Source organism: Argiope bruennichi, chromosome 7 (genome assembly GCF_947563725.1).
Source record: "Argiope bruennichi chromosome 7, qqArgBrue1.1, whole genome shotgun sequence".
Lineage (NCBI taxonomy): Eukaryota > Metazoa > Arthropoda > Arachnida > Araneae > Araneidae > Argiope > Argiope bruennichi.
Window position 1 is genome coordinate 4,441,588 of NC_079157.1, and position 24,702 is coordinate 4,466,289.

The 24,702-nt window shown below is 30.9% G+C and overlaps 1 protein-coding gene across 5 annotated transcripts in view; it reads left to right on the top strand.

Annotated features, from left to right (window-relative positions):
- LOC129976061 (uncharacterized) overlaps window positions 1–24,702 on the top strand; it is a 180,552-nt gene that overhangs the window by 104,557 nt on the left and 51,293 nt on the right. For all 5 annotated transcript variants that reach the window (XM_056089420.1, XM_056089419.1, XM_056089421.1 and 2 more), the window contains exon 5: window positions 11,456–11,537. In XM_056089420.1, coding sequence (XP_055945395.1) covers window positions 11,456–11,537 — 82 coding nt within the window. The remainder of the gene's footprint in view (window positions 1–11,455; window positions 11,538–24,702) is intronic.

The window sequence follows — 24,702 nt, forward strand, 5'->3', positions numbered from 1 at the left end:
GTCTTCGGCTAATTGAAATTACAAGTTACTTTTCTATCATCTGGCCAATTTGAAATTTCAAAAATCGTACAGATGCTTAAAATTGAAACAAATTCATAATTTTTTTTAATGTAAAAACAATAAAGTTTTAAAAATGATTATATTTATTATATTATGAAAATTACACATTTCCGAAAATTACATAATTCCGATGGTCTTTCAATTTAGAAGGTCTTAAGAATTCACTGTATATGCAAATCTCACTTACCCATTACATACTTTTACTTCAATGACGTATATTTCGAATTTCACCTTTCAAACATATTAGAAACGTAATAGTTAGTGTAATAGTAGGATAAGTTGAATAAATATTATAAAAACCTTATTTATAATTGGGTGTAGTACTAATTTTTTTGAATACCAAGTGTCTGTCTTAAGATCATTCTAACAGCATCTTAAAATCAAGCATTAGTCTAACAGCACAAGGATCGATTCTCCCAAATGCTGTTGGGTATGAAAAAAAAAAGATTAATAATATATAGAGGAAAAAGCACTGCTTAAAAACATTATTAAACAATTTGTTATTCAAGGGTGACTAACTTTATAAAATAAAGTTACATATTTTAATATCGTCACTCTATTTTTTTTAACAAAGCCCCTTGGTTTTGACATGAGTACTTTTTTTCATTTTAATTAAAATAAAAAATATATATTATACAGAAAAATTGCTTTTGTATTAGGTGCTTTTAAAAATGCTGTTTAAGATATTTTCGAGGGTAAAAAAAAAACTCTTTTTATGATTAAGGTTCTTTTATTTAGGCATTGCAATAAGCAGTGAAAACGAATCCTTTTTAATGTTCTCGTTTAGGAAGTGTAGAGAAAGTATAGTTATCGTCAAAAAATTCGGGCTCCAGATGTCTGTCTGTGAACAAGATAATTAAAACACTCATTGAGCTATTCTGCTGAAATTTGGTACATGGAATTCTGACCAAATTTGTAGATTTCTGACAAATTTTGAACGAAATCCATTTAGGGTGTCTGCTTATCTTTTCGTGCACGAATGCACTGGATGACTACAAAATATAAAGAGCTAGGTAAATAAAATTTGGTAGCAGATTTACCTATGGATACTTATCATACTGAAACTTAGCTAAGTATAAATTAAAATTGATTTTGTTCAAAATTTGATAAGTGAAACAGTTGACCGTTTATCAGATTGCACTTTCTCGCATTTAAACGTAATAACTCATAATCACTTGGACAAAAAGACGTCCGAAATGCACGTTCTAGAAATAAATTCGGTAAAAATGTCGGATTCTTATTTGTTTTTCTTAATTATTGTTTACCAATACCATGCAAGATATTTGCGATTTTACCCAAGGTCCTCACATTTATGCGGGATATAGAACTTTAATCGGAGAACATGCGAGAATTTTTCGGGAGACCACTTCCGCTTTTTTCATATATCATAGTAGTTTTTATAAAACATATTCCAATTTAAAAATTGATATAGAATTATGAATTTTCTGTTTCGTCGAGCAATTGTTTTTACATTTCATCTGTATGGTTTTTCACTCTGATATTTTTAGTTAATTGTTAAATTTCGAAGATAAGGAAAATAAAATTCAAACTTCATAAAATAAAAAGCAGTGATATCATTTTTATGAAAGGATATTTCCAAGTGATGTTCATCTCTGCCAATCCTAGTTTCCAACCTTCACTGTATATGCAATGGATTTTTAAACCCCGCCACAAATTTTGTAAGCAGGAAACATTTGAAATTATGACACAACACTAAGAAATTTATTTTGCCGGAGGTAATATTAATGGTAATTATAAATTGTTGATTTAATATCAGCAGGGAAAGTTCCAGAATACTTTTCAGGAGACAGTAAGAAAAGTCCAGATCACTTATCTGGTAAACTAAAGAAAGGTCCATAAACTTCTGGAACACGAAATAAAGGATAACATAAATCAAGGAATTAAATATTTACACAAATGTTCAATCTTAGTGTCGCTAGTGGGATTCGAACTCACGATCTCTTGATTGCGAGACTAGTGTGGTGACCATTCGGCTATAGAGTCGATTGATTCTTTTCAATACGGCAATATTTCCTTGCGCAATGGAGTTTGGCACGATTTGAAGCAGTATATTAAGACATTAAAGACCGCTCTCGAATTTTCTCGTGTTTTGCGTCCCAGCTGTTAAGGACAGCTCACGAGTTTTACTCGTGTTGCGTGTACTGTCTGTTCTTGTCTCATAAATAACAATGTTATGATTTTAGAATGTACGAGTTTGCCTCAAAAAGTGCTGTCCCAGACGTATATCTTCCGATTTCTTTGCGGTCCTTAACGTGTTAAATATTTGCTTTTGGTTGGTTATGAATCGATTTAGCCGAAAAGACATGAAAACGAGATCTCGTAGCCCGGCCACTAAAACCGAGAAATCAGGTGACCCATATGCAATGTGTTAACAGAAGAACTAATGTACAATTAGTATGGTTGAGTATTGTATTGGACATAAGTATTTTACTCATCATTATATACTTAACTCAGAGCAAGCCCCAGCTTGTTCTTAATGTAATGTAGATTTTACTGTCCGTCATAATTTAATCGAGTTTGACAGTTTAAAAAAATCATAGAAGCTAATGATTTGGAGATTCCCATCCTCATTTGCTCGAATTATTGGGAGATCTTCCACATCCTTGTTTTTTCTCATTTCTTGCTGAAATTGATTTTGTGAAGGTCGTCTAATTCGATGTCCTTGTGGTTCATCAGAGCCTTGCACGCTTCCTTTATTTTTTTTCTAAAATCCTGAGCACATGTATCCTATTTATGCATTGTTTGTCACTGTAGGTCTATCTTGGCCCTAGTGCCATAAAACAATAACTCACTCACTTGCTCATTTTCCAACATTTTTTTATTGGCCGCGGTGGCCTGCTGGTAAGGTTTCGGTTTCCGAAACAGAACGCTGCAGGTTCGAGACCCCATTCCAATGACAAACCGTCGTGTAAGCGGGTCTGATGAATTTTAAATCCGTCGGGGCCAAAAGTCCTACTGTTGGTGTGGTTTGGAAGTCTGGAGAGCTACGTGCCAGCTCATGTGTCGTCTTCGTTATCTGACCACGGTTCAAAATGACGAGTCCGTCCAAAAATAGCCCTAGTGTTGCTTTAAAACGGGACGTTAGTATAACTAAATTTAAACCAACATTTTTTATTACTCCAGTGACAGTATGTTTGACTGAATGGATTTTGCCATCTTGAGTTCAAAATTTAAGAGAACAATCTGTAACCAATTCTTTTTCCTGATATCCAGTGAATGGTGAATCTCAAATGAGAGACGATATTACAATCTTGAATCTAGAAAATAGGGTGAATAAAGAGATGAAAAAATTACTGTAATAGGTTAGAAGGCAAGTGCACAATTGAATCAGAGTGAAAATAACAGAATAACTATATATTCAGGTCAACAAAATAATTTGTGAAAGAGTGAAAGTTATTTCAGATAAAAAAAAATTACGTGGGTACATTGCGAAATTTTATATAAACTTTAAAAGGACTTTAAACATTTTAAAATCACTATATACATAAATTCCTTTTTTTCTGAAATCAAGTACGCGTTTTCATTTTTCATTTTATAATTTTAATATTATATATTTAAATTGACCGGATTTAGTGAACTAGGATTTCTACAAACAGCATTATAATGTGTGAACTCTTAAATTATAAAAGTATTTCCAGTTATCCGAAGAAATAACTTTCTTTTCCGGCATCGACGAGATACTTTCATTGATATAAATGGGATTGATTCTACTGCATTTGTCTAATTGTCATGACGAAATGTCGGGACACTGGTCAAAGATAATAAGTACTCCTTTTTACATGTTCTCGTCATCAGTGGATCCAATTTTTCGGGGGTTTATCGCCAGAAATCTTCTTTTAAATACGAGATGGAACATGGATTTTTTTATACCAAGAGAATAGCATTATTAAATAAAAGCAATGACTCGAAAAAGCAATGAGCAAATGAAAATCTAACCATTTCTATTTAACAATAAAATTCCCGATCTAAAGAGGCGCGATATATTTTCGATTCAACCTGTTTGTCTAAAATATGCAAGAAAAAGCAAAACATATTTTCACATTATGCTGTTTCCTTGTTCCTTATTCGCTCTCAACTTCTAATTAATAATACCTAAATAATTACTTCTCTATGGCTTAGATAAAAAATTTTTTAGTCTTGGCATTTACCGCAGATATGCAAAAATTGTTTGGAGTTTTCAATCTAGATTCGGTATTATATAATTGATCTTGGGAAAGAATGTAGGTTTAAGGAAGATAGCGCAGCTTTTAGAAAATATCCGCCCACTTCATTAATTATAATGGCGAAAGCATAACCAAGACTTTGAAAGTCGAACTGCATATCATTTGAGATAAGAAAAATATTGAAGAAATGTGATGTTCGCTTGGAATGAATTACGCCGAGAGTAAGTTTGTTGACGCATTCATTACGTAATACGGATTTTATCATAATATTTAAATATAAGTGGTGGAATTTTGGGTAGTTCGGCAGGAAAATAAAGTAATATCAGCATCAGTCATATTTTAAAGGTTTGTAAATCGTAGAATTTTAAGGAATTCTTTAAAGATGATTTCATTTATATTATGAACTTCCAATTCACATCCGTAGTGTTTTAGAACTTTTAATATCCGAAATTGCTTTAATATTAAATCAAATAATCATGAGCCTCGGTGATATGACTGTAATATTAATAGAAAAAAGAAGTGCCTAAATTTCAGACACTCAAAAGTAAAAAGTAAAAAAAGTTGAAGATCAATAGTTATAATTCAAAATATAAAGGGAATGTCTTGATTATAAAGGATGATTGTAATACATATTGTAATACATGTAATTGTTACATAATAAAATACGTAACCCTGTAATAAAAATTGACTGAGACATAGGTGAAAATTGAGTATTATTCAATGAAATTGTTTCCGCATTTTTATTTATTGACTATCAACTAAAGCTTAATAAATTAGAGAAAATTTAGTATTGGTATCAACGAGTGTTTAGTACATTAAATAAAGATCAGAAAATAAGTTTTAAATAAGTTCCGAGTTAATTCTTTTTTTGGAAGCATAACACTAATGAATGGGAACGGATAGATAATAAAATTAAATGAAAAATGATATATTAATTATTGACTAAATAATTCAAATGTCAATCGAATAAAAAGCTAAAAGTATGTCATTAACCAGAAGGCGTGGCCTCCCTAATTTTCGAGCCTACACCTTAATCCTTTCACTCGATTTTTGAGATTTGGGTTACAAAACGAATGCTCAAATTTATTATTTTCAGAATCCAGTAGATGAGTGTTTTCAGCTTCTTAGTATGCATTTGGAGGCCTCTACGTCAAACGACTGAAACTAAAATCCGACCTAACTACAATTTTAATACCAATATACCAAATTTCCTTTATCTAAGCAGTTGCATTTTTATATGCAGTACACTCTCGAGTATCCGGTTCGTGACTACCCGGCTTCCGTACTATTTGGCCTAGTTTTCTTTATCGTTATTCATTGAGGAAGGCAAGGTATGGCATTGGAAACATTGCTAAGACATTGGGAGCGAGCGTCTTCTAAGATCCTCCTACGTGTCGCATGCAAAATACAAGTTGTGACAGGAAAAAGAAAGTCTCGTTGTTCATTGTTTCCTCAGTGTGTAATGGACCTCAATTGTCGCCACTATTACTGATTATAACTTCTCAGTACATTATTTGTAAATTGTTCTTGGGGTATGCTTAGTGTTTTCTTTAAGTATACCACTGTGAAGTGTGAAGAATTCATGTTAAAATCTGAACAGTTTATCCTTTAACTAATTTTTTTCTAATAAATTCTTGCATTGCAGTATATAAACATATATAAACTATCAGCACAGAGCCTTCTATTTTAACTCTACACACTACCGGAAACTGTTTCTATGTTTCAGCAGACCGCGGCCGCGTTCACATTCCAAGTGGCTTGAGATGAATGGCGAGCGTAGCATTCAATAAGAAATGAGAATATACGTATTATTATAACAGTCAGTTTTGGTATTACTTTGTCTTCTGACAGTGGTGGCCAAAGAAATGAGTTCACAGGACTCCAGAAAATCCGACTTTTTTGTTGTCCGATCTGCACTTCCGCCACATTAGGCTGGATACTCCAGAGTATACTATAATTTGTTTACAAGAATGCAAATATATAGGTCGATCTACAGATGGTCAAATATTTAAAAAAAATAGATGAAGATTTGACATATTTCTGTGCTTTTGATGCTAAAATTGTTTCCAATTTATCTACTTGGTTTTTACATCTTTTAATTATGGCGTACTTTTGCAATCAAATGACCGAATTTTCGAGTGGATAGATTTTAATTCCAAAGCTTATAGATATCTTCAAATTAACATATTTCATATGTCTATCTCGCATCATTTTTGATTTATCGTGTTCACAAACAAACATAAAGCATCAGATAAATTCCAAAAATATGCAGGCCGCTTTGGCCTAGCAGTAAGGTATCGGTTGCAGAACTGGAAGATTCTAGGTTTGAAACACGATTCTATTAAAAGATCTGCCATATATGCGGGCCTGGGACACGTCAAATCTGACGCCGTTGGCCAAATGAGGATGGCCGTAGGAGTGATGAGGTAATTTAAAAAAAGTGGATGCAGGTCAGATATCGTCCTCTTCATCTGACCATAGTTCAAAATTACGCGGTCTGTCTTAAAATAGCTCAAATGTTATATAAAAGATCTGCATGAAAGCTACTAAACCTATCCAAAAATGTTTTTCAAATTTGAGCAGGTCTAAAACATAGAAATTCGTCAATCTCCCGATTGAATTTTTTTTTACGATTACAGTGCTCTGTGCATATACATTTTATGCAAAAAAAGAAAAGGACATTGCAGACTTGGCAGGAATTTGTCACTTTTAAAATATATGATAAAACTATGTCTAGTATTAAAAGAAATTGTAATAATATTAGACGGTGATTAAATGCATTTTATAGCTTATTAAAATAAGTACTCGTAGTTCGAAATCAATGTAAAAATGAAAATCTCCGAAGACATTTGTTCTTGAAATTGGAAAAGTACGTGAATAATAAATGATTAAAGGATGAAATATGTTTATAATCTCAACTGCGAGAACAGAAAAAAAAAAAACCATTGGAATTATGTGAAACGAGACAAAAATAAAACCTGAATTAAGAAGGAATGCTAGAGGGTGTACATTGTACGACTCGCATTGCATTTCGTACCCTGTATCCGTTGTCAACATTCCCTTTTTTCTTCTAGTGTACACATAGAAACCAAAAAATGCCATAATTGTCAAAAAATTTGACATCGTGATTTTGACAACCTGTTTCTAAAAAACGCATTTGGAGAAAATGTCTAATAGAAAAATGTTTGAACATGAAAATTCAAAAATGTTTAGAACTAAACATATGGTATGCGGTTTTACTCTAAATGTGAGAATTATTCATTTATACAAAATTCGTTCGCAAGAATTTTGTCTGCTCGCCCCAGCGCAAGTGAACATAATTGCAAAGTACAGCTGTAGCATGTAAAATGAAGATCCCAACCAAAATGATATCCGTCAAAGGTTTGACCCTCCGTCGGTTTATACATTCGCATATATATATATTATATATATATATATATATATAATATACGTATGGATTTGAATAAATGAAAGTATCTGATCTTTTTATTAAAAGTTTAGTTCTGTGTCAAATTTTAGGTTCAATGTAATGAAAAAAGTGAGGAAAAAATGAGTATTAGGTTTTCTTTACTATATTACAAAGCACAAAGCGGACTTATGCACTGATACTGGAAATAAAAATCTGAGAATTTCTGTCAGTCTTTCCAAAGATTATAATATTTTGGAAGATAAATGAGGGGAGGATGATTACATATTTATTAGAAACTATGCAAGATAGTTTCGAGAAGATGGCTCTTTGTAGTTTATCAACTGCCTCTCAACTTTTACAGGAAAGAAAGTATGAATGGATCGGATTCTTTTTCCAACTTCTAATACAAAACACGTTACTTTGAGAAACATTTTTCTTTTTGAGCGAATGTATGGTCTATAAGTATTAAATTCCATTGCACAAACAAGAATTCTTTCATATAATTTCGATATTTATAAAACTGTTAGTTGTTTCATTTATTTTAGACAATGATTCTGTTTTGCTTTTGGAATTTATACAAATAATTTTTAAATTATTTAAAGACTAATTCTTTTAAATTCGATCTTGTATGCATAGTTTATATATAATGTTTAGGTAATTACATATCTGTTACCTAAACACGATCCGTGCATTTATACATCTGTATAATTAACATATTTGATATATTTCTTGTCATTGTTTATGTGGTATATATAATTGGTTTTTAAATATTAAGTACATAATTCATCATATAGATTTAAAATATTTAGATGTTTTCAATGTTTAAGATTAAGGAAAATGGACGTAAAATTTCTTTGCTGCATTAAATTTATTTTAAAATAGAGGGAGTAAGAGAAAAACACTTGGTAATGATAAAGTACTTCATTAATACGATAGGATGCAAAAATTCGGTGCGTCATTTTCTCCCTTTCTAGGAATCGGTAGTATACATCTGCGGTACCAATGCCATGTCTAGGGAATTGATGAATGAATGAAAAAATTTGTATGGTTCTAATTTTAATAAACATGGGAAATAATATAAAATTGTTTCAAAATATCCGGAAACAATTAAAGCTAAAAACAAAATTTAGGAAATTTACTTAATAAAATATTTAAAGACACATTACATTGAATGTACATAAAATGCTGCTTCAACTAAAGCACAAACGAAACTGTTCAAAAGAGAAAAGCAAAATTTGAGCAAGATTCAGGATTATTGTGCATCAAAAAATAGAAATAAAAAAATGAATCGGACTTGAAGACTTCATCAAAATACAGGTAGGGATTCAAATATAAATAAGGCAAAACATAAAAAGAAATGTGAGCATCAAATCTTGGTAAACAAGAATAAAAAATTAACTACAAATTTAGTAAGACGACTAAATATTTAGAAGTTCAAACAACTAAACTACAAAGAAAATTATCTTCTAAAAAGGTTTGAACAATAACTGAAAAAATGGCTTACCTGATCCCTTTCTTATTTCAGATTGAATGTTTGAATTTCTCAGTTGATGTTTTATCGTATCTGTATTTTGTATTTTAACTCACTCTTCCGAAACAAATTTAGGAATTTGTGATTTTCTTAATTTGTTTCACTGAATTTGTAGCTTTATTTTATTTTTGTTTATCTAGATTTGAGTTTTGAATTTTTTAAATGTTGGTATTTTAACTCATTTGTATTATTTATTAATTATATTCCACTAGAACATTTCTTGATTTTCGGGTTACAGACGATCAATTTTTGAATGAAAGTCAAACAAGTCACAGAAAAAGAAATTTTTCTACCTTAAGGTGACCTCTAATCAAGTCTTCAGGTCCAATTCATTTTTATTCCTATTTTTTAAATACTTAAATAATCTTTAGTCTTGAATAATTTCTTTTTCCTTTTTGAAGTTATTTCCCTTTTTTTCAAAGATCCAATAGACTCCATTGAAGAACTTAGTTTTCCAAAACGCAAATGTAAAAAGGTTCTGTGAACTAGTTTGTTTCATAATGCCGCACTTGATATCCATAGACACTTAGCTTACAGACTTTGTTTAGTTAAATGTCTATTTGTATACATATAAATATTTGATACGTGCGATAAATAAGGATTTTTCCCCATTTTTATTATAACTAACCGCCTTTGTGACCAACTTGTTCGCCCGGACTGACTTTTGGAGCTGTTAAATATCAATGCAGAATGCATATTTAAAAAAATGTCGCCTTTTTTATTAAATATTCAATTAAATTCATATTTTTCTAAGTCAAAACCAATTATAAAATAGACAAATTTAAAAATAATATTTACTACGAAATGAAAGACGAAGTAAAAATCCTCCTTTAGAATGAAAGTACAAAGAAAGCATTTTATTTTAAAATTTTAACATTGGCAAAAGCACGTGACTGAGTGTTTTGATGGATGAATTGGATTTTCATTATATTAAAAATTCGTTATTTCATATAGTTATTACATTAATAAATTTATTAATTAAAGAGAATATTGTACCGAAATGAAATTGGCATTTTTAAAAAAGGTAATTGTTTCAGTTTTAAGGTGATGCAAAAACCCTTTTTTGAGAATACTTTTGGAAGATATGGTCATTAATTTCTATAAGTAAGCCATAGCGATTACCTATCTGGCAGCAGTTAAGCCTATTGACGCATAGCGATTGAACTTCGTTTGACGCCTATTTCGTTTTCTTTTACACCTTCTTACTTTCGAGTGTATAGAATTTTTGGTAAGCCTTATCCAAAGCATATCTAATTATATTTTTCAACTTCATTCATTAGTGAAGCATTGAATTAAGTTCATCTGTAATAACATTGCATGAAGTAATTTGAAACATTCGTAAAATGATTTATTTCCATTTCATTGCTGCCATTCTATAATGTGAAATAAAAGCGATTTTTGCGGATCATACGGTAGTGCCTATATATCAATGCTTTATTTCAAAATTATTTCCATATGTTGTAAAATACTAGCACTATCTTAAAGAAGCACTTGTAAATTAGTACTTTTAAATAAATTAGTATTAGTATAATTAAACTTTAATAATCAAAATTGTTTGGTAATATTTCATTAAGACCTCTTTTCATGTATATCGTTTTACATCAGTCCATTGAAAATTCGGTATTTTTTTACTTATATCTAAAGATCAAAATCGCATAATTCCACGATTCAACTTTCGAATACAAAAATATATTTAGCATATGTATCGAATTGATAAATTGTGATGGATCTATGACATCTAATCCAACGTAGCGATGTTTATTTTTTTTTAAATTTAGTAATTGAGTCGGAATATCATATCGAAAAGACAATGATTTGCTTAAATGTCCGTCCTTACGGTCATATAGAAATCCAAATAATTCTGAATGGTCTAAATAGGACGTATCCCCTCCCCCCCTTCTGCTAAATGAATTCATAGGTCATAAGGTTCAAATATGGTTAATCTGGAATATTAAATGAAATGAATGTCCCTTCAATAAGATATTCCTAGTTGTACCTTTTCGTCAAATCTCGTGTCATTGAAGAGATGGTAACAAGTGTTGCATGTGTAAAGATTCCGTTCTGCGGTTTGATTTTAAATGTTCATCCCAATCTCGAGTAAGACGAGAGTCATCGGCCAAACGGTGCCCACCGATGCAATGGCCTGCACCCCGCCTCAACCGCAAAGAACACAATCGATTATTCTGTCGGTCGGATTGAAGGGGGTGGGAGTGAGGGTGACTTGAAGCAGGCAACCGTCTAATCGATTTCTCTTTTCCGATTGTTTTGCAGAGGTCTGGACTTTCCTGGAGGAGGAAGTGCTGAACCTTGCCGAAGATTATGACGAGGGCCCCCCCTTCCGCCTTTTGTTCAGGTAAGAAAGAGAATCCTTTCTTTGACGGCCAGCCCGCAGGCGGGTATCGAAGCTTTAGAGAACACGACCGGGAGCTTTGGGAAGAGGATGATGGTTATGTAGCATTTTCCGAGAACTGTTCATTTTCATGACTGAAAGGATTACTGATTTCTAATGGGCTGTGCAGATGATATGCTAGATTTTTTTTTAGTGTACTGGTTGGTGGAGGTACTTGAACTTGAAACCTCAGATTTTAACCATTCGTGAAATTATCTGCGGAAAGTTTTTAAAAACTGTTGTTCACAGTACTATATACTCCTTTCTTATTGTATCACTACAAATTTACCACTGACATTTATTACGAATAAGGTGACTCAAATAATGCAAATGGGACGATATAATTACCAAACGTTCGAAAGGAGTAAAATCGCACTGTTCATCTTTAAATCTCGAGATTAACAATTTTCAATGGTTGTGCTTCATTTAGAAATGGTACGAAGAAAGATGAATGGTTGTGACGTCTCCTAATATCGCGAATAATCTCGGTTCATCCTATTATTAAATGAAAACATCTTCTCCTTTCATTTTTCCCTCCCCCCCCTTTATTTTACTAAAATAAACACCTCCTTACGCATGCGCAAAGACCTAAAAGGTTTCCGAATCCGAAAATGAACAGTATTTTTATTTCCAAAATCTCGTTTCAAAAAGTCAGGTTTTTGGTGGCTTTATCTTGTAGGTGATTGAAGATAGTATTTAATGACAATTAAAGCGTCACTTACAAATATAAAATGTTGTGCGGATGAAAATGCTAAATTCTGAATAGATCTGAATCGTAGTTTGTGGTTGTCTATTTAATACATCATAAACTCATTTGGAGATCATAGATCACACGTGCTTGGAGAACTGAATATGATATAAAATAATGCACTAATAAATAAATACTGGATAATAAGCTATGTAAGATAATTCCGATTATATTATTTAGTACACTTTAAGCCAGTCTATCAGATCGATCGTCCTTTATGTATAGTGAAAATTTAAAAATACATTCACAGAGGGGTCTTTCCCGTTATCTGACAGCGACCGAAAATTGAAATTCGTTCTTCACAAATGGATTCAAAATAAGACATTTTGGTAACAAATGAATGATTTCAAAAATAATGAACTAGGATAATTTCCACCTATACATAGAAAATCGAACTGTTTGGAATAATTGCCTGAACTGGATAAGTTTTTAGGGTAGGCCAAATGTACAGAAAATATACCTTTATAATACAACTCGGGATCCCAAACGGAAAATTAGTAGTACAAGAGGCTATTAAATTATCGGATGACTTCAAAAAAAATGAGTTACTCGTGATACCATCAAAGGAAACGAAATACCATAAAGGAACGATATTTTGACTGCAGTTTCTTTAAAGCATATGCCCAAAAGTGATGTGAAAAACAATAGCTCATTTTCAGATAATGCGAAAAAAATGTGAAGAATTTTTAATTTCATTTTAATTGAAAACCAATCTTTAGAATAAAAGCACAAATAACGTTGGAACAATCTTTCCAACTTAAAAAAACACCGAAGCTTGGCTGGCTGAAATGGGGCCTCACAAAATAGATTTTTTTATTTTTTATAATCGCACTATATTTTACTAACTCGCACTATTCATCTCTTTACATTTGTGATTCTGCGGTCTATTTCAAAAAAAAAAAAAAAAAAAAAAAAAAAAGACTCTCATCTATATACCCAACATGATAATGCAATCTGAAACTTGATCAGTGACTCAATAGTTCAAGGGAGGCTGCAAAGCTACAGCTTCCTCTGTCAAAAATTAAAATCAGAGGGAATGGTCTCCACAAATCTTTCTCGCATGCTCTGTAATGAAAGAGAATCTATGGGTGAATCCGAGAATAACTTGTAGGGCGTTGGAGTATAATAGTTATGAAATGGGAACACCTGGAATTTCTTATTCGTATTGAATCTATGGGTGATCCTTGGTGAGGTTTTTTTTTGCCCTTCACCCCGGGCATGTAATTAATAGTATGCAAAAATTCGAATTTGGGTTTTGGATACATTTTATTTCAACCGATTGAAACAAATATTTAGCCAGAAGCTACACTTATAGTTACAAAATCCCATATCAAACTTGATATATTTTAGTCATTGCATTTTTGAGCTATCGCGTTTATCTTTTTCGCAAAGTACAGATGAAGACAACCTCTTGTTGAATTTGGCTCAAAAGTTGATAAATGTCTATACTATACATCATAAATATATGTGCCGAATTTTACTTATCTAGACTCTCTTCGTCTTGGAGTTATCGTGTTCGTTATATTCGAACAGACAAACTTCCTTTGAACGCATTTTGCTCAAAATGGATAAAAACCTAAAAATTGGGTGTAACAATCCAATACCAAATTTCAGCCGTCTAGTTTAAAGCTCTTTGTGTTATATTTGTCACAATGAAACATTTCCCAAAACTGTTTTTCAAATGAGGGAAATTTAAAACACGGAGATTCCCCAAAATCTCTATTTCGATTATTTTTTTTTTTTTTTTGACAATTACAATACTTCCTCTTTATATCGTATGAGAAATGAAACATTATTATTTGTCTATTCTTCCGTCTTAGTAGTATTATAGAAACTAAAGAATATCTTTTTAAGGCAATGAATAATCTAGAGTCACAAGAGAAGTTAAGAAAATTCATTGTCATTCTATGAAATTCCAACTAAATGAAAGAGCTTCTTAAGAAACGGCTTTCAGTGCGTCTCGGACATCGTCTCAAAATAACAAAACTCTTTCCCAAAGTATCTCGTGCTGTTTCAAAACAGAATGTTAATTTAGTTTAAATATACATAATTAAATGCAGTAACAAGTTTGAAGAAATTATTCATTTCGATGGCCTTATCTGAGTTTGAATATTTGCGTTAGCGAGAAGAAAGCTTTTTGAACCAGAATCACTCTTTAATCCTCGGATTGTACATTTGGTTTTCCTTTTTTTCACCTCATATTCATCCATTGTTTGAAATTTCTACGAACCTTTCCGTTTGTATTATTACAAAAGTATATCTATATAAAGGAAAGATGTTCCAATAACTTCAGCTCATGTTTTTATAATAGAAAGAACATTCCAAATGTAATCTTTTACACTTGGGTAACCCACTTCTTAAACTATAACTTTAAAATGGGAGTAGATATAATTATTTTATAAACAATTTTATTATTATAAAACAATTTTTAAATGATTTACTTCTATTATTTATCTTATATATAATGATGTAATGTTATAAAAAGTAGTAATTTTAATAAGATAGTATTTAATCCTATTTATTTGAATACATAATTATACTTTCTTTCTTGCTTCATTACAAAACTGCAACTTTGATTTATGAGTTCCTAGTCTTTAACTTTGCCTAGAATTAAAATTGTTTTTTTTTCAACTGTGAACTAAGTTACAAATGAGTGTGTTAATCATTAAAATTAGCAGAAAGCGGGGGCTGGAACAATTTGGTTAAGAGGGTATTTGCTCTGTTTATCGGAGAAGAAATTTAAAGAAAAAATTTTCCGTTTAATTTAATGAAAAGAAATTCCAAAAGTGTAAATAGAAAAAATTTTACCTATATTCGAATAAAATCCCTTTTTGATTGGTTGAAATAATCTATTTTAAATTAAATATTATTAAGTAGTATTCGCAAATTCATAATAAGCGGAATGCTTTTTAATTAAAAATCGAACTACGGAAAGGAATATATTTGAGATTTATTCTGTTAATCCGGATGTCTGGGCCCTTCATTTGCGTCCACTCAATTATTTATTTCCTCATCACGCATTTTAATGCTGTCATAATTAATTTCGAAGTGCTTTTTTTATGGACTTTTCAAAACCAATTGACCTAATTTTGCACGTTCTCAGCATATTTTCTTGGTATTCTGTCGGTATAAATACCCCCCCCCCCATACACACGCGAATGATTTAACGATTTCAGCAATATCCCTCTTTCCATTTGATAAAGCTGCATTCCAACTTTTTTTTTTCCTTCCAAGTATTGATTTTGATGCGAAAATACTTCCTATTTTATTAAACTCGTCTTTCTTTCGCTTTCTTGAAACGTCTGACAAACATCAGTTCTCAAGTGAAATATAAATAAAGTTTAGGAGAACGCATTTTATTCATCTGTGTTTTGTGCACTCTTTGATTAAATGGGGGTTTATTTTTTTAAGCTATTTATTTTATTGGAGGTTGAAAGAAAATAGATTTTTAAAGATAAGATCTTGAAATTTGTTTTATTTCTAATTTTGAATATCGGCATAAAATTTTAACATGTGTACAGAAAATAAGAAGAGTAAAAATTATTTGAATAAGAAAATTTCGTTATTCGGCAATGTAAAGACTGGATACTTTAATCGTGGTCTAATACACGATTTCTAAATCGATAGAGAAGAATTGTACTTCCGGTTGGAAAAACGATTTAAATGACGCGTTTTGAGTAAATAGGCCAATAAATGCACTTATGAAAAATAATGTCTAAAACTTTATACCATTTCCAGGATTTATATGTCAAAATCTGTTAAATATTTTTGTTGCCATTTTTAAGGAGAAAAAAAAATCCTCCTTTTATAAGATAGACTTTTATCATTTTATATCAGGCAACGGATATTTCGAGGACTCGCAGTGATTTGATTGGTGGATTTTCCTTCAAATACGAACCAAGGTAATCTAATATCGTCTAAATTACTGATCATTTTAAACTTTAACATCTAAGAAAGAGCCGCGGTGGCCTGATGGTAAGATCTCGGCTTTGGAGCTGGAGGGTTTCAGGTTCAAAACCAGATTCCATCGAAGAACCGTCGTGTAAGCGGGCCTGTACACATTCAATCCGTCTGGACCAAACGTCCTCCCGTTGGTGTGTTGTGGAAGTCGGGAGATGGGGAGTGCCAACTCAGGTATCGTCCTCGTCCTCTGACCATGGTTCAAAATAATGAGGTCCGTCCCAAAATAGCCTAGTGTTGATTTAAAACGGGGTGTTAATAAAACTAAACCAAACTTCATCATTTTAGATCAATCAACGGGTACCTCAAGGATTCACCGTGTTTTGTTTAGTGAATTTTCCTCCATGTGCCTTTAACGTAAAATAAAATTATTTAAATAGTGATTGTTTTAAACTTTCACTTTTAAGATAGTTAAAAAAAATTTGAATTAAAATTCCTATTTAGAATCCATTTTCTTATTTAAAAATGTAATAAATTATTTCATTATGAAAGTTTTTTTTTAAACGATGGAAATATAATGCAACATTACTGTGCAGCATAGTATTAAAAGGAACTCGACTATACGAATTATTGATGCTTCTAATTTTCACTTAAATTCTTTGTTAAACTCTCAGGGATTTTGAAATTAAGATTGGTTTAAAAAAATTCTCTTTCTACATTATAAGATTTTTTCTAATGGTTATTCGTTACTAAATATTTTAAAGAATTCATAATTTTTCATTCGACTCGACTTTTTTTCATGCACCACGACGGAATAAAATCTATAATCTGAATAAAGCTTATGAAAGTTATCTTTCCGAAACTGTCTTGAGTTATTACCCTAGTTTTATTAAAAGGCGAGTTCATTTCCAGTCTTACGAATAATCCATCTTGTCCAATAATGCCATGGCAAGATACATAGAATAGTGAAATACGTCGGAAGCTCTTTTGAAGTGCATTTGACATATCGAGAGCCATTCGTTCTCGCACGGTCTTAAGACTGTAATGCATCTACTTTGTTGCTTAGCAACAAAGCAAACGATAAAATATTCAGTATGCCATTAGCTTTCTTTAAAAGTATAATTACTTTGAATAATAACTCATCGCCAGATCGTTTGCTTTTAAAGAATGTAAGCCGACTGTCTGCAGACATTTAAATTGAGAAATTTTATTTCAATTATATTACCGAACCCAACTGAAGTGAAGCTAGAATTGGAATTTAAAAATAGGTAAGGTATATATGAATACATAAAAATGGAATATATACGTATACATATCGCTTCAGAGGACATGTTAAGTATTAATGCATATTTGTCGCCTTTGGCGACCAGCTTGTTTGTCTAAATTAGAAATGATTAATATGAAATAAATAATTTTTGTCTTTCAATTCTTTCACGTCCACGCAAGCATAATAATCTCACAACGCAAGAGAGATGTCATAAAATTGCATATGTTTTTCAAGAATGGTAATGTGAATCCAATTTTCGTCTAATAATGGGATGACTCTCCGTTGATCTGAGCATTAGCAGACGATTCAAAGATCCAGATGAATGAATTTTGATACAGGAACTTTACATATGAACTCTGTAGATCTCTGCCAAATTTTGGAATAAATCCTTCTAAAGATAATATCTCCATGTGTAGAAGTACACTATAATTCAAATGCAGCAAGAAAGATAAGCTGTTTTTTGGTTTCGACACCAAATGAGTAGATTTGTATCAAATTATGAACCTATTCGAAGGTTTGAAATATGATCCTAAAATGAGCTGTCAAAAATAATACTGGCTGAAATGTGGAAACTTATGATAAATCTAAGCGAAGAAAACTCTCGATTAAATTTCTTTTTCTTGAATGAATGGATGTATCAGTCGGAGAATTCTGCTTTGTACGAATTCAGGAACCAGCACTTAAAAAAAAAATATATCTTTTATCATGTTAATACATTCCATTCCAAATATTTTCTCTTAAAAGTGTAGTTTATTTTCACCTAAGGATTGATTTACTTTGCTATTATATTAAAATCCATGTTATAGCAGATAATAAGAAATAATACCAATGCCAAAAGCATAGTACGCTAATCCAGCCCCCCCACCCCTCAAAAAACCTACAGACACCATAAAAAAGCTCGTTATTTTTTAGTAGAATAATAAACCTTGATGTTATTTTATTCTAGCAAGAATTCATGACCGTAGTACTTCGTGTTAATGTTATGTCAATAACCGATACCGTTTGATGTTGCCAGTCATTTGAAAAGTATTGAATGCGACAATGAAATGGGCGAAAATATTTTCAACTGTGTTTTAGCACAGTTCATTTAGGTTTTAGATGCTCTGTACGATTTCATGCAGTTAAAAGTCAGTTCCTATCTTAATGAAGCTGCCAAACTTTAAATTATTTGAAATTTTGAATGGTGGAAGAACCTTTTACAGTCCGCAGAAGAAATTCATTTTTCATCTTCATGATTTTATTTAAGAGAATTTTTCAATTTTTCCTTGTTATCGTGGATGCATCCTGATGCCAGACATGAGATTTCAGTCACGCACGGATGTTCTCCTTGGATCCATTGCATTTTTCAAGATATGCAAGAATCTGAGAGACATAAATCAGCGAATTTTCAGACAAATCTTTTGATGCCTTTCGTTGAAGGATTGCCCGAAGAGGGTAGATCCTTTTAAAGAATCTGAATTTTTCAGAAGATTTGGGCAGCTTTTTAAAAAACATGGCATATAAATGGATGTATCGAACTGTTCAAAATAAGGCGCAGATAGAGTGCAGCGGGCAAGTGACGCTCGGAACTTGCTATATTTTGATGTTTATCTGTTAAGTTTCGTAAAGCAAAAATGATTCAAAATACGTTAAAAGGCAGACTCATGGGAACTTAGAGTTACTAAATGTGGTTTGTCATTACTTTTTGGCTAATAGCTGATTTATTAGAAAGAAATTTCAAGATTATAAATTTGAAAATGAATACTCTTTGAGTGCTTCATCGGTAATTTTGGAGCATATTAAAGCACAAGTTATTTTTACATCACCTTAAAATTTGAAAATCAGCTTTTCGATGCAGCTTATTTTATTTATGAATAATTTTCTCTCATTTTAATATATTTAAAGTCGTTTTCAAAAACTATTTTCTAGTAACGATTTTCATTATTTTATTTTGCACTATAACATTAATAAATTTGTTAAATGTGTCTTTTTTATTAAATATATTTTTGTGTGTATATTATTGTTTCTATATCATGAAAATAAATTTTTGAAAGTAAAATAGGTATTAAAAAATGTAGTTCTGGAATGGATTCATTTACGATGTTCTGAACTGAAAGCTCCAATCTTTTATAAATATTTCATTCCATTAGTAAGCAATTTCGATGGAAGCATTTATATATAAAGCCAACTGAGGGATGCAATCAGTTTTTATCTCCATTCTCCTGCTTGCATGAATCATATCCTCTTTAATTTCACGAATTTAAGTAAACGAACAATGTTTTACCAATTGTTTTTATTATGTGACAAAACATAGTAAATTTCGAATGATCTTCAAGATTGGTTGCTTGCCCATTCACGGATATATTCAAAGAGATTAAAAAAAAAACAACCTCAATCTCTTTACAACCTTTTTGACACTTATATAATTTTTACTTATAGCTGGGAGCCTACTTATATAATTTTATAAAATATTTTTCTATATGCGCATGCTTTTTGGTTTACTTTTTTTTAAAAAAAAGGTAATTTGTTTTTGTGTTTGAATCAAAATCCCTATTTCGATTGTGGTTGTAGCTTTTCAACGATTTTTTGGGAAGAAAAAAAGTAAACATATGTGTATTATATTAACAAGTAAAATTACCGTGAAACCCGACTTAAAGAGAAGCATTAATTCTCATTATAAGAAATTTAAGATTATCTTCTGTTTTTAACCCTTATTTTCACAATGATGAAAATTTCCATCATTACATTTAGTGAACAAAAAATGGTATTCAAAAACAGGTCCACGGCAAATGAGTTGTTGCTGGCAGCTTTTTTCACAACTATTGCGTAATAATTAACATAGCTGTAAAAAAAAAAAAAATCAAATGTCACAATCATTATAGCGAGTGTGAACTTGCCATTCCGCTGTTTGTTATGATTGGAAGAAACGTGTCATTTCTTGAATATTTATTTTATAATCAATCTGAGATTTATTGTTAGTAATAGCGATAATGAATGGATACATTTAGAAGAGGGACACTGAAGATTTTGTACCGAGCTTAACATGTCAATTTGCATGATGATGGACATTTCCATGACATTGTTTTTTATTATCTTATATTATATTTTTATGCTAGGATTTTTTAAACATTTTTTCTTTAATCAAGAGCATGAATTATATCACTTTGATTTATTTCGCGAAAAAAGAAAAAAAAATCATGCAAAGAAGAGTTAATTCTGGAAGGGATTCTAGTCTATTTTTCGGATCTATATTGACTAAATGCGTAAACACTCAAATTCGAGATGTATTTATTCTCGAATGTACCTTATCTCTATATTTATTCTTCTGCCGTATTCTCTCCTAATGTTCACTTAATCTTACAAATAACAAGAATGTAAGACACATTAATGCAGCAATTGTCTTGTCTGATTAATGGTTAAAGGCATTTACCTTAAAGCAGTTTTGAAAAGACCTTTTCTCTACATCGATATATCATTCGATATAGAAAAGATGGTAGCAGAAAAGACACAAATAATCAGAAATAAATTCTGAGCTTTACATTTTTTTTAATATTGTCTTCAAAATAATTCTATTTTGCTTTAAAAATAGCAAGTTTTGCTTTTATTGTGGCCACATAAATTCAGACTTTGATTATTTGGCTCATGATTGTATTCACTCTTAACATTAAATAATGGATTTGAAATGAAAGAATGGTAGACGAAAGGTTTTAAATTTACTCGGATATAAGCGTTCCATTTGGGAAAATCTTTGTTAGTAGCATTTATTGGTTTATTTAATATCCGAAATGAATAAATCATAAATTCTTTTGCAATAGCAACTACAGTTTTTCACTTGTATCCTACACTAAAACTTCTCTAAAAAAAAAGGAATAATTCTAGATTTAAGCTGCACTTTCTTTAATAGAAAATCTATCCAGTATTTTGGAGTCTGCATTTCCGACGCAGCAGTTAAATAAATGCTCTCGTCTGGAGAGTGAAGCCCGCGATAATAAAATATATCTTTTATCAAACTGATGCTCCAGTTTTGGCTGCATGACGTGTCGAGCCGTCTTGGGAAGCGGCCAAATAGGAACCAAAGTGTTCTTAGAAAGGTCAACAGTTCTCTGCCGTTGTTTTTCGGATTTTATTTGAAATATGCATTTTTTTTGCTCAACTTCTTGCATCAAATATAAAAATCTCTATTCGGAATTTTTGACAGATTCTACTTTAATATTACAAATGAATTAAATTATCTTGTGCCTGCTGTGCCCTGTAGGATTTATTTTAAATCAAAACTTAAACTTAGAATAAATATTCTATTTTCAGATTCTTTTATAACGAAAATCGGTGATGGTAATATGAGAACTTTGAAGCAAGATTCTTCATTTTTAACAAATATTTCTCATAGTCATCAACAAATTATTTTTTAGATCCATAGTAATGTATCATATATTTGTTACAAAAAAGGAATTTCTAATTTTAGTTAAAGTATCAACCGTGTAATTATTTATAAGACTTTTTTTAAATCACATTTTTTTTAAATGTACTTTATTTAAAATGTTATAATTTTGGACTTGCAAATTTGGTTCGATTCAATTTGATAATTCTAACTGTACTAAAACAAACTTTTTCACACACACAAAAAAAAGAAAGAGCTCAAACTACGAATGTCACTGTCTTCAAAGTAAATCATTTTGTTTTTTACAAATTTTATAATAAAGCTTCATACTTCATTTTGTGCTGTTTTTGCAGATAGATAAAAGATGTATTCTCTGGCTGTTTATACCCAGACTAAAGATAATTTCTTCAAAACAGTTAAAATTCACTAAAGATAATATTTCTTCAAAACTGTTAAAATTCAAACACCTTGCGATATGAAGGAAATTTCTTGCGATATTTTACATAATTTGAGAAAATGATGCATTTATATACGTTAGTAACTTTGAAAATTTCTTCAACTGATGTTTTAGTATCCGTTACTTTTTTAATAGATTCCTAAGCGTACATACGGCGTACAGTTAAATAAGTTCTCAGTTAATACGGTTAAATAATGTTAATAAAATGTAATGCATTTAAATAAATATTCAGTTAAATAAATGCATGAATGTATATTAATAATAATCTGAATATATACGATGTTTTAAAATCCAACTTTAAAAGTAATAAACTTTTTTTGTTTATTACATAAAAAACAAAGAATGGTTTTAAAACCAGATAGATGAGCTTGATGTGTCGCTCGCTACTATTGTGATTGGGTTTCATCACGAAGTATTGGGTATTCTTCAAAATGTTTCACTATCATTGAGAAATGCGCTTACTTTCCTAATATCCTGCTCATTACTTTCAAAGTGTAAATGATCGGCAAATGAATTTCGGGACAATTACGTGCCATGGACCGAACAACATTTTTTAGGCTTGCCACGCATGCTCTGTTTACTGGCCGTCTTATAACTGGCCGAGTGTAAACCCACCTTATTTTATTATTTGGAGAAAGAATATAAGTTAAGATGTAAAGTTTTCTATGAAGCTTTTATTCTTATTAAAATGTTTTTGATATGCTTATCATTTCATTGTTAATGAACGTTACTACCAATGACAGAAAAAAAATCCAGAACTTTTGTCTAAAACATAGTTTGTGATAATATTTTAGATTATGAGATAAGCCTGCCTTTATTTTTTATACTCTTAATTATGGCAACACTAAGGAGATCACACAAAGAAAGTATTTAGTATCGTCTAAGTGTATTTTATCGTATATATGCAGTTACTAAAGCAATGAAAAGTGTTATAAAACATGTTTAAAATATTTTTAAACTAGCCCCATTTGATGACCAGTTTGTTCATCCAAATTACTGCCTATTTAAACAATCAATATTGAATAGTTAAGTCTTAGCGATTGTTCATCTGGCGATGGTAAAGTCTGTATTGGCGCTTGATAAACTTTGTATGGTATCAATTTCTAGATTTGTTTTTTACGTCCAATTTCTTCTTTCTGAATGGGATGCGAGTCCATTTCAGAGCACTTCTAATAATAGTTTGCACTTCCAGTAATTTACAAATCGTTGAATTAAATACAGTTATAAAAAGATTAAATATGAAAGTCTGAAATGCTCGTATGTGATTTGTTTAAATTTGTCTGTTGTCATTTACAATGATAATAATAAAAACGATTTCTGATCCGCGTATGTTAGCGTTTTATATGTATAGGTAAGACTGGAGAAATTGTACGAAATTAAAAGTAAGCGTCATTGAAAGTAAATATTTTGAACTTATTTTGAAAATAGTTTTTGTGGAATTCGTTTTGAAGTGAACGATGGCAAATGTTAATTTTTATTCAAAATTTAATCATTTTTTTAAAAGTATGAGTATCGATTGCCCTATAAAATTTTACGCCTAATAGTTGGTAATAAGACATCCAGCAGGCTGTCTGTGAAACGCTTCAAACAATTTTTGTACCTTGCATATCGCACCATACAATTTATATATAGTATCCAGCCTATAAATTTTCTCTCCAAACTCTGCTGTTCTGCATCTTTTACTTTTTCCATCATTGTAGCTGATACGGTTAAATGGTGGAGAAATAAGTAAATATCGAATGGTAGCAAATCGGAACTGTGGTTTGGATGACTGTTTTCACTTTTTAAGTGCTCATTTAACTTGAATATATCTTCAGCAATATATAATTAAAGACAGTAATTACATTCTTCTTTTCAATTTATGAAGTAGTCAAGAACCAAGTATAAATATTAGTCTCTGTCCCTCAATTTTAGATCGCACAGATGAAATATGAGTGTTCCAATGAAAAGCCGTCCATCCGTCTCCTCAAGATAAGATCAAGTTAAATATCTAATTCAAGATCTTTACAAATTTCCTAGAAATTTTCAAATTTGCTTTTGTCAGTCGCTGTACCACCGAGTCTGTTTCTTAAACATGTTTGGCAGACTTCTTCCTTAGCTCAAACCAATTTCGTGTTATTTGCCATATAGCGAAAAGTAGCCTTCCAGAACTGATTAGGCAGCCAAATATTTTTCACCTTTTGACTTGTTCTAATTATTCTACATAATATTCTTTTCATTATTTGTATTAGATGTGTTTGATTTAGTATGTCATGTCCTCTGTATTCTGTATATTCTTCGCTTTGTGTATGCATTTTTTTTTCATAATCTCTTTTTTTTTTGTGCTGGCTTCTTATTTTCACACTATTTTACTTTTTATATAATTCCCTTCTGCATGCAGTTTCATTTCAATTTAATTCT